The following is an 11,324-nucleotide window of genomic DNA, read 5'->3' as shown; positions in this document are numbered from 1 at the left end:
TTTATTTCACAGGTATATAATTCGTCATAAAATTTAATTAATTAATTTGAGATATAATTTTAAATTTAATATATCTTATAGAAAAAAATATTTAATAACATTATGTAGAAATATAATGATTAAATTAGTAAATTAATTATAAATAAAATATAATAATTAATAAATAAATAATATGAAGTAATTCGGCAAAATAATTATATTCACCTGGTTAACAAAAACATGTGCTTTAGTTTAAAATTTAATGTGAGTCCTACTCAATGATGAGAGTAAATAGCTTGCAGTATTTTAACTGTACGAAGGTAGCATAATCATTTGTCTTTTAATTAAAGGCGGGAATAAAGGGGTTTATGAAATATAAACTGCCTTACATGAAAAAAATAAATTAAATTTTAAGTTAAAATACTTAAGTAGAATTTGTGAACGAGAAGACTATGTAGAATTTTTTAATTTAATTAAAATTTTGTTGATAACAGTAATCAATGTTTGTAACTAAGAAAATTTTTTTTTTTAATAATATGGATAAATAGATAAATTAGCTGATGGATAACACCATCATATCTTGAGAGGTCATATTAATAATGATGTTTGTGACCTCGATTATGAATTAAGAATTATTTTAAATGCAGAATTTTAAATATTAAGTCTGTCCGACTTTCAATATCTTACATGATTTGAGTACAGATCTCTGTAATCCAAATCGGTCTCTATCTTTAATCTGATTTCTATATTTTTGTACGAAAGGTCTAATTATATATATTAAACTATTATTATTATATGTAATAATTTATCTTGGCAGAAAAAGTGCATTAAATTTAGAATTTGATTACATATAATAATATTTAGATAATAATTTTAAAAAAGATAGTATTTTATAATTGTTTGCTTTTTTTATTATTGTTAATAATAATAATAATAAGACTAGCATTTTTAACTTTATTTGAACGGAAAGTTTTAGGATATATCCAAAATCGTTAGGGACGTAATAAGGATATGGGGATTTTAGGAATTTTACAACCTTTTAGTTATGTAATTGAATTATTAGATAAGGAGATTTTTTTACTTGAAAATATTAATTTTAATTATTATTTATTAATTCCTATTTAATATCAATTTTATCTTTAAAAATATTTTTATTATAATGCAAGAAATATGTAGATATATGTATATGTATGTACTTCTTACAGTTTAATACAATTAACTTTGAAATAAATTGAAGAAATTATAACAACTTTCTATCGATTTTTCAAATTTATTTAATTTTCTATGAGTGTCCTAATACTTTTGGAGGGGAGTACATATCGCTTATAACCACATCACATACTGCGAAAGCAGTAAAACAGTACTTTTCTCGAGAAAAAAGTCGCGTTTTGGATTCGCTAGAAAGGTCGCATCATTGAAAATTGTTGTGGAAATCTTTAACCTAGCTGTAGGTTCATGCAAGGATATAGGACAATTTCAAATCATTACCGAATAAAATAAAATGTATTCAACATGAGTAGGAGAAATTAGAACAAAATACTGCTAAAAAACTGTATAAGGAGGAGCCACAAAATATGAAGCATTAATATCATTTGTTGACTTATTGCTACACATAATTTTTAATTAAATGTGCTATTATGTTGATTCACTGTACTTCCATAAAAATTATTTTCCTTCAAGTAAAATTGTTTAGACTGGCGAAATTCAATTCTATTTCATTTGTGTATGTCTATAGTGGTATTTTTCCTGTATAGAAACAAAACCTTGATCCTTGGTCGTAATGTAAAATAAATAAAAAATTACGTTAACTTTACATTAATTTTGTCCCGTACAGTAAGTGCACGAACAATTTTTCAGTATCTAAACGATAATTTTGAAATTCTTTGTACTTAATATTTATTTCACAGAGGAAATCACTGTTAAAATCTTTCTAGACATACAATATAAGTTGTGGATTTTCAACTTTTTCAACTATGAAAAAAGTTTAGTATAGTTACTTTACCAAACATTCCCACTTTCAATGACGAGTAAAAGCGTAAGCACACGACATTACATTATTAATTAATTAGGCAATACTATTATATTTCACAGGAAATAATTGGATAAAGGCAATCAAAATTATTAGTTGATTATTTTAAATGAAAAATGATCAACCTCTTTTATGAATAACAATATTTTTTTTACATAGGTGTACTAAAATAATATTGTGTCCTTTTTTCTTTGTTACTAGCTATTGATCTATCAAATCATGGATAATTTCTGGCTCAATGTTGTACCACACTTGTTATATACTTGTTCGGTTATATCTAACTGAGGTTCTTCGTACTGTGTCAGTTTCACTTTCACAATCGATCATAAATTCTCATTCGTAATTGATATTGAGATTGTGAGTAGGTCATTCCAATGCAGAATATTTTGGTTTGCGATCCAATTTTGTTTCTAATTTCGTCGTGTGTTTTGGATCTCTGCCATGATGGTATACAATTTGTTTCTGATTAGATTTTATAATGACTTTATATAGACTTTCTAGAATGCTTATCTATTGTTGCTCTTTACGCATCATACACCCTATTTTAACTAAACACCTCTAACACATGATCGAAACACCTCCGTGCTTTTAATCTAATTTTTTTTAAAGCACGACAAACTATCCACTTTGTGCCAATTATATCGAGTTTTCGAGTAACGATTTCTGAAAATCTAAGTGAATAATGTATGCAATTTCACGAGCACCTCAATCAGGAACAAGTTGCGGATTTCTATGTTTACTTGTTGTGACGGAGCACACATTTAACTTTTTCTTATTTTCTCAACAACTGCATAAGATACTTGACATGCTTGAGTGATTTGTCGTAAAGAATATCTTTTATTACATAACGAAATAATAGAATTTTTTTTATTTTCACTTAACGGTTTCATATTGCCTTTTTATTTCAAAACAAATTACTGAACCGAATTAACGTTTCCTGGATGTCACAGTTTATAGCAACTTTCAGGTATAAGTATGTTTGTTTACAATTCGGATCGACCTCTGTTATTATCACTTCCTTTAGATCTTAGGCAGCGTGCAAAACTATAAACATGGCATCGCATATCTATTTACCTTAAATTTATTGTATGTTATTGTTACTAATTATTGTTACTTAATTTTTCATTTGAAATGAAAATTTTGATTCCATTTATCGAATTATTTAATGTAAAATATATTAGTATTATTCGATTAATCAGTAATGTAACGCGTTGTGTGCTTACGTTTTTGCTCGCCACTGTATACAATAAAGAGATTCAGCAATTTTACCGTTGCAAATGAGAACCTTATTAGAAAAATTAACAATAACTAAATCATTGGTATTTATCGTATCGTATATTTTTCAAATACATAAGAGAAATAGTTTACCCAAATAAAATTAATAAAAGTACAATAATTGGTTATGTATATCATACTAGCATATGTTATTTTTTCTGCAAACATGCGCAAGATTTTGATTTTAAATATTGTTTTTGCACATCTACGAATAGTTTCCATGTAAAATGAGCGTGCATGCATGTACAACATTTTTCCTTCACAAATTTACGATCATAAGAATTTATACCAACACAAATAACTTTTTAATTAATCATAGGTGTACCATTTCCAAAAATCAAATGTGTTGCAAACAATCAGATTAAACACAATCGTAACATAACTGCATTATGAGCCAAGCCATATAAATTCTGAAAAATTATTTTTATAATTATTTTTTCCAGCTAATTTATTGTTTCTTGTACATCGAATTGTACTCTAATGATATCGTAACTCATTTGAACCATACCTATAACTTCGAAAAATTGTCTTTTAGCCAACTATTTCGCGTTTTGGTCCACCATTTCAACGGCGAAGAAAGGAAAACAGGAGTAACAGCAATTGAGAGCAACGCGAAGCGACGCTCCCTACTTCTAGACCTTTTTTACTTCCTTTGCGTTGGGCAGAGGTTAAACAAGAAGAGACAAGTTCTGAAAGTCCTTACTATCGACGTGAGCAGATCGGAAGTGGTAAATTATGTTCCCTAAAAGTCCGATTTATGCCACAGCCGTACTCAGAACGTCCACTTTTAAGTTGTAGTAGAGGAATTTTTAATATTCTGCAGTCGACTGCATATTGTTTTTCACGACATACGAGGCTTCCGAAGCAGCCGTGACTTCACGAATGTTATGTGCACTCTTCCACGAAAGTATTCGAACACTAGAGTTATATTGAAGGGAAAGAATTCTTTACGGTATATTAGAGTATAGTATTTAAATGTCAAAATATACAAAAAACTTGCGATTTAGTATAAAAAGTTGTTCTACATAATTAAAAAAATGTAAAAGAAAACATCAAGTTTTCACGCCGTATAAGTATTCGAACGGCTTATAAAATTAAGTTATAAATTAAATTATAAAATTAAATTTAAAAAATTTTTTTACTACTTTTATGCCTCTATTGTTTAACAATATGTTTCTAAAACTTTTGTTTCGGCCGCAATAGTTATGCCCGCTAACTCGCGACCTTGCGTATGACACCACCGTTGGTGTGTTCCGATGTGCCGCTTGTCAGGGTTTTTTGAGAAGTGAGGTTCCTTCCGTGCGCCGTGTCCGAAGTCGCCGCTGACTTCGCGGAAGGGACCGAACCGCCCCCGACCGTTTTTCGCTTTTCCCCCAAAAAATGACGCAGTTACGCAGAAGGGGGTGGGGCCCCAGCGTCTAGGACGTACTCCTTCGGGGGACGGAAGTCTGGCAAGCACGTGGGAAAAACCCAAGGCCTGCGTTTGCATCCCCGAAAACCGATAAGATGGTCCGCTCCTTTCGCCGCTTGGAAATTTCGGGTTTATGACGCCTTGGTTCTAAAACCCGTTGGAAAAAATACGCAGGCCTTGCCACCCGCTTGCCAGATGCGAATCCGTTGTCCGCTGCGCCTACAATGGTGCTATAAATCTTGTTGGCCCGCGTCGCCAACATTCCGCCCACCTTGAACAAGCTGTGCATGTTCAAAATAATAGCTAATGGTTACGAACTTATCCTAAAAATAGAACTCACAATATATACAATACATACAACCGCTAACTAATAAATATAAATATATACAATATAATCTAGATTTTATCAATATTCGAATCATTGACATCTGATTTGGAGTCGGTGTCCTCTATAGGTAGCATGCATAATTTTGCAACTGGCCTCTTGAATATGCCATCCGCAGTTTTGACTGTCGCTACTCGTGCTCCACCATCAGTACCAAGATGAAGCTCCTTGATCCTGCCCAAACGCCAACGCAATGGTGGCAGATTATCTTCCTTGATAAGAACCAAGGTACCAACTTCCAATGCCTGTGGTGAAGATGTACGCCATTTAGAGCGCTGCTGCAACTGATGCAAATATTCCCTTTTCCAACGCTGCCAGAAATGCTGGAACATCTGTTGTATTAGTTGAAATCTGCTTAATCGATTCGTCTTAATATGTCCGTGAGATCAGGACTTGGTAATGCGGTGGGAGCATCACCTATTAAAAAATGCCCAGGAGTGAGAGGATTTAAATCATTTGGATCGGATGATATTGGACTTATTGGTCGTGAATTTAGACAAGATTCGACTTGCGTTAACAATGTGTATAATTCTTCGAACGTTAGCCGCTGTTCGCCGATAATTCGCTTTAAATGGTATTTGGCTGATTTTACTCCACTCTCCCATAATCCTCCAAAATGAGGCGCATGTGGAGGACTCAGTCGCCACTCTACACGCTCTTCGCTTAACAAGTTCGAAATTTTTGAATTATATTTGTTACTATTTAACAATGTTCCTAATTCCTTTAGCTCGTTTCGAGCTCCAATAAAATTTGTTCCGTTATCCGTAACAATACAGTGGGATCGACCCCTACGTGCTATGAATCTTCTAAAACAATTCAGAAATGCCTCCGTGCTGAGATCTGTGGCTAATTCCAGGTGAACAGCTTTGGTAACAAAACATACGAATACGCACAAATAAGATTTCGTAGTCACCTTACTTCTCGTTCTTTCCTTAGTGAGAAAGGGACCCGCATAATCAATACCGCAGGTATGAAATGCCCGCGCCGGTGTCACTCGAGCAGCAGGTAGCTCACCCATGATACATTCTATATCCCGCGGATTCACTTTGAAACATTTTACGCAACTCCTAACTATGCGCCTTATATTTTGCCTACAAGCCAACGGCCAATATTTTTCGCGCAGCGAAGCCGTTACAAGTTCGCTACCTGCATGCAAAAGTCTAATATGTTCATACCTGATAATTAAATCCGTTAGTGGATGCTTTCGCGGTAGTATAACAGGATGTTTTTTTGAATATACTATAGGAGCCTTACCTAACCTACCGCCCATCCTGATTAATCCTCCACTATCCAGAAAAAGGTTAAGCGAAAGCAATGTACTTGATCTGGGAAGCGATTGCGTTTTCTGTAGTGCGGATAGCTCTTCCGAAAAACCTTCTTCCTGCGCAAGGCGCAACAAAGTTTCTTCTGCTAAACGCAACTCCGCAATAGCTAATGCCCTTGTTTTGTAAATTTAATTTGACTTGGATTTGTGCAATCCCCGTAAATTATTAAAGAATCTCAAACAATAAGCAGTTACTCGCACCAAACGTGAATAACTGGAAAACCTTTTAAATATACTATCATCTGCTATTTTAAAAACAACCATGGTAGTATTTACCTGCCTCTCTTCGGGTGCGTCGACCGTTTGGATCTTTGATTCAGGCCAATGCTTGCAATCCATTGATAGCCATGCCGGACCTGCCCACCAAATGTCAGCGGACGCCAAGAAAGAAGGTGCTGTACCGCGGGATATCATGTCCGCTGGATTATCTTGTGAAGCTACATGATACCAATGCTCACTATCACTCAATACCTGTATCTCCGATACCCTGTTGGCTACGAAAGTGTTCCATCTACTTGGAGATTGTTTTAGCCAAGTGAGCGTAACAGTAGAGTCCGACCAATAACGAATGCTATTTATTGGCATGCTTAAAGCACGCTTTACCTTGTCTACTAATTGAGCTAGTAGTAATGCCCCGCAAAGCTCTAACCGAGGCACAGAAATTGTTTTTAAGGGCGCAACCCTTGATTTTGCACAAAGCAAGCGTACTTCCCAAATACCTGACGTCGTCAAGGACCGAAGATAGACACACGCCCCGTAAGCCCTTTCCGATGCGTCCGAAAAGCCATGTAATTCAGTGCTTTCAAGCTTACCCATTGCTACGCCACGCGGAATTTTTAATGAAACTAATTCCTGTAAATCATTGCGATACTGCTGCCATTGAGTATGCAACTCCTGAGAAATCGATTCGTCCCAGCCTGTTTTTAATTGCCATAATTCCTGCATGATTATCTTCGCCCGCGTGATAATTGGCCCTATGATTCCCAACGGGTCAAAAATCTGGGCTATTTCCGAAAGAATAACGCGTTTTGTAACTCGTCTATGTTTCTCGAATGACAAAGAAAATCTGAGTAGATCCTCGTCTGGTGACCATAATAAACCAAGTGTCTTTGGATCCTTATCGATGCTAATTTCCTTTTCCTCAACAGGCTCTAAATTGTTTTTTAAAATGTTTGGACTATTTGTTACCCATTTCCGCAACTGAAACCCGGCCTGTTCTAAAATATTCGTTATTTCATCCCTCAATTTTTGTGCATCCAAAATGGTTTCCGTACCGGTCAGCAGATCGTCAACATAGAAATCATTAATTATAATTCTACTAGTTTCCGGTAAACGTTCCGCACATTCAAGGCCGACTTGGTGCAATACTCGTGTTGCAAGAAATGTTGCGGAAGCTGTACCGTATGTCACCGTGTTTAGTTCATATGTCTGAATCGGATCTGTCGTATTCCTTCTCCACAGAATCCGTTGGAACCGCCTATCTTTAACCTCAACCAACACCTGCCTATACATCTTAGCTATATCAGCACTCAAAACATATTTATGCAAACGGAATCTAATTAATATTGAGAATAGATCGCTTTGCACCGTGGGACCTACCAATTGTGTGTTGTTTAACACGTTAAGCGCCACGCCGGTCCCTAGGGACCGGCGCTAGACTTTCCATTCAGGCCACGCCGGTCCCTGCGGACCGGCGACAGATTTTTCGTTCTTCTATCGCGGCGCGTGTGTCGGTCCTTGCGTATTTGTGAGACTGAACATTTAAATTATGCGATATCGGTTTTTGTTTGGTCAATGCTTCAAGGAATAGAATAGAATACTTATTTATACGCCTCGTAGCATTCATTGATTGCTTTTTTATCTTCTACCAAGGAGAAGGGACTATAAGGATATAAACAAAGTATATACATAGTATTTATTACGATCAGAAAATGACAGGCTCTCGAGTACAGTTTATCTGCAAGTGGAAAGATAAACATACGAAGACAAGCTCCGGTCCTCAACCCGGGTTACGTTACCCGTTATCTGTTTATACTCTGGCTCGCCTATCGGCGCGCTGCCCGGTAGGGCCCGCCTGACGGCTAACTGTGGCTTCAACGGAAAGGCGCAAAAATTCGGCGTGGCGCTTAACGTGTTAATGCAAGACCTGAAGATGATTTAGCCGAACCATCAAATACTACACGAAGTTTTGTTGTTGTACTGCTATGCTTATAGACGGCGTGATGAGGGAGATAATAATTTAACTCAGAAGCATTATATGTATCCGAAACTTGGGACATGTGTCCCAGAGTCTCATACTCATTCATGAATTGAACATATTGTTCCCGCAGTTCAGGCTGCCTGACCATTCTTCGTTCTAACGCAAGCAAACGCCTTTCGGCTTGGTCGCGTGAATTGCCTAACTTAGTAAGGTTATCCTTGAATGGAATGCTAACTACGTACCGGCCGCTCGAATCCCGATGAGCTGTTTCTAAGAAGTGCGCTTCACAGTCATCTATTTGATTATTAGTACGCGGTAACTCTTCTATCTTCCAAAATCTTTCTAGCTGACCTTGCAATTCGGAATTTGTAACTACCTGCAAATTACATCTATTCGTGAGATTCGGCGCGTGGCTAGCTGGCCAGGTCAATTTTCCCCCTAGAACCCAACCGAACTGAGTCTTCTGCCATAATAGCTCAGGCCCGGCTTTGTGTTGACCGACACACAAAACCTTCCAAAATAGACCAGCGCCGACGAGCATATCTACTCTTCTGCAACTGTCAAAATGCGAATTCGCCAGAAATATATTTGTTCGTACTGATATTGCTGATCTGTTTAGAGGCATATTAGCATGTCCTCCGTTATGTTATTGATAGTTAAACAAGAGATATTAGTCCGAAAATTATTGCATTTGGAAAACAGCTTTAACTCTACCCGACCTTTGATTGAGTTCGGAATTCTTCCTAATCCTGAATCCCTCGTTTTTACTGGAATAGATGGTATTCCCAATTTTTTGCTAAATTCAAGCGTTATGAAATTAGTTTGAGATCCGGAATCTAATAATAATCTACACTCCTGCCTTTGACCCTTACAATCTTCTATATACACAATGGCAGTCGATAAAATGGTATAGTCAACCGAGTCACTAGCAATATTTGCGATGCATGACTGTTGCGATGTATTAGGTGACAATTCCTGCTTATCATCATTCTCCTTCTCAGTATGTTTGATCTTACTATCACGATGTAATAGAGAATGATGCCTCCTATCACATATAGAGCAATTCCGTCGTGTACAGTTCTGTACCCGATGCCCGGTTTCCAAACATTTGTAGCATCGTTGAGAGTTTTGAACTATTTCCTTTTTGTCGTTAAGATTAAGCTTCTTAAATTTGTCACATTTGTATAATGGATGATTACCGCGGCAACATGAGCATTGTGAGCTGGCACTAGAAACGTGAGTGGTCAACCTTTCAAATTTACGAACGCCCGAACCTTGTGACCGCCATTCAAACCCTCCTGCTCCTACCTGCGTAGTTGCAATATTTTCGAGGTATCGCGACCTATCCTCCGCGAGAAAAAAATTCTACAAAATGTTTAAATGTAATCTTCCCGGAAGAAGTTACTATCTGCTTCTCCCATTCTCTCAAAGAAATCACATCTAATTTTCTGGACAGTATTTGGACAACCAGGGTATCCCAAACTTCTGTAGGACTGGCCAATGATTGTAAAGCCGCTAGATGATTATTCGCATCATCTATAAATTCCCGCAATGTCGCTCGCGATTGTTTTGAAACTGGAGCTAAGTCCAGCAACGCATTGACATGATGTTTTAACAATGTCGTCGAATCCTCATAACGAGTTTTTAAAGCATCCCGTGCCAACTTATAATTAGCGTCCGAAATTCCAAGAGACTGAATCACACGAGCAGCAGCAGCTCCCTTTAATGAGGTATGCAGATAGTGAAATTTTTGAAGATCAGATAATAGATCATTGCTATCAATTAGCGAAAGAAACGTGTCCCAGAATTTCACCCAGTCGCTATAATTACCGTCAAATGACGGCAGCTGAATAGTCGGTAATTTTACGGCTAGCTGTGCGGGGGTTGCAAGGGAAGACACGGCAGATGAGAATTGTGAACTTGAGGATCCTTGAGTTTTACCCGATGACCGTGCAGATGCAATATACGCCTCTACTTCCGCAATTAAATCGAAATATGTAGCCTCAAATACCTCCCGTTCGATCTCATGAGCAGCTGCCGCTTCTGTGCCCATTACAAACAATTCAATCTTGCTTTGCACTCTATTGAAGTTATCGTACAATCCCAAATTCGCTTCAAGCCTTTTTTGCAATGAACCTATGGAAGTTTCAGCCGTGAGTTCTTTAAAGAACTTTTTTAACCGCGTAAGCGCTGCCTTAATCATACCACGCTCACTAACTAAAGATTTTAATTCAGCCTCCATGATTACAATATATCGTGGCGGCTACCTCCAGACCCGCCAGCAGAGGGCTCCTCTTCCCGCTAGTAGCCGATCCGTTCCGATCCCTATATATACACCGAGACTTCGTCCTACCCTTACGTCTAAGGCAAGGGCCCGCTAGGATAGCCTTACTGATGAGTCCTCTAGCGGGCCCCGGACGAAACGTCTCCCCACTCTTTTCCTTTCCCATGACACATTCGAACTTCCGCCAAAATATAAAATACGCAAGTCGAATTTGTTGGAAAGGACTTACTCTCAGGACTAGGACACCGGTGATGCTCACTCCTATGGACCGGTAGCCGTTATGCCCGATGACAATTGCTGCGATGATGAATCAGCAAGCCGTGCTGGTTCCCGATATGATGAATCGCTCCGATGAATTGATTCGGTGAATCCTTTCCGAATTGTGGATTTTGTGAACTATTATTACACCCGTTCCCGCTGGACCTTGCTACTCCTCT

General features: G+C 37.3%; 2 protein-coding genes across 2 annotated transcripts; both read right to left on the bottom strand.

Moving 5' to 3' along the window:
• Nucleotides 1-5,434: 5,434 nt before the first annotated feature.
• LOC143259436 (uncharacterized) lies at nucleotides 5,435-7,915 on the bottom strand. The gene is made up of 3 exons (XM_076521668.1): nucleotides 6,680-7,915; nucleotides 6,334-6,460; nucleotides 5,435-6,225 (listed from the first exon to the last, which is right to left on the bottom strand). Exons 1-3 carry the CDS (start codon nucleotides 7,913-7,915, stop codon nucleotides 5,435-5,437), a joined length of 2,154 nt encoding a protein of 717 aa, XP_076377783.1.
• A 614-nt stretch (nucleotides 7,916-8,529) lies between these two features.
• LOC143259435 (uncharacterized) lies at nucleotides 8,530-10,845 on the bottom strand. Its single transcript, XM_076521667.1, has 3 exons — nucleotides 10,009-10,845; nucleotides 9,313-9,911; nucleotides 8,530-9,214 (listed from the first exon to the last, which is right to left on the bottom strand). The coding sequence occupies exons 1-3, from the start codon at nucleotides 10,843-10,845 to the stop codon at nucleotides 8,530-8,532; spliced, it is 2,121 nt and encodes a 706-aa protein (XP_076377782.1).
• Between the last annotated feature and the right edge of the window lie 479 nt (nucleotides 10,846-11,324).

Source organism: Megalopta genalis, chromosome 5, assembly GCF_051020955.1.
Source record: "Megalopta genalis isolate 19385.01 chromosome 5, iyMegGena1_principal, whole genome shotgun sequence".
Taxonomy (NCBI): domain Eukaryota; kingdom Metazoa; phylum Arthropoda; class Insecta; order Hymenoptera; family Halictidae; genus Megalopta; species Megalopta genalis.
This window is presented reverse-complemented; position numbering and strand designations above follow the sequence as displayed.

What these genes read in the sequence shown, in the direction of transcription:
- LOC143259436 (XM_076521668.1), bottom strand. Translation starts at nt 7,915, where the DNA reads ATGTATAGGCAGGTGTTGGTTGAGGTTAAAGATAGGCGGTTCCAACGG. An exon ending in ACGCACCCGAAGAGAGGCAG is followed by an intron (nt 6,461 to 6,679) that starts GTAAATACTACC and finishes CGCCTTGCGCAG; the next exon opens with GAAGAAGGTTTTTCGGAAGA. An exon ending in CAGGATGGGCGGTAGGTTAG is followed by an intron (nt 6,226 to 6,333) that starts GTAAGGCTCCTA and finishes TTTTGCATGCAG; the next exon opens with GTAGCGAACTTGTAACGGCT.
- LOC143259435 (XM_076521667.1), bottom strand. Translation starts at nt 10,845, where the DNA reads ATGGAGGCTGAATTAAAATCTTTAGTTAGTGAGCGTGGTATGATTAAG. An exon ending in GAGAATGGGAGAAGCAGATA is followed by an intron (nt 9,912 to 10,008) that starts GTAACTTCTTCC and finishes GCAACTACGCAG; the next exon opens with GTAGGAGCAGGAGGGTTTGA. An exon ending in TCAATCAAAGGTCGGGTAGA is followed by an intron (nt 9,215 to 9,312) that starts GTTAAAGCTGTT and finishes GCCTCTAAACAG; the next exon opens with ATCAGCAATATCAGTACGAA.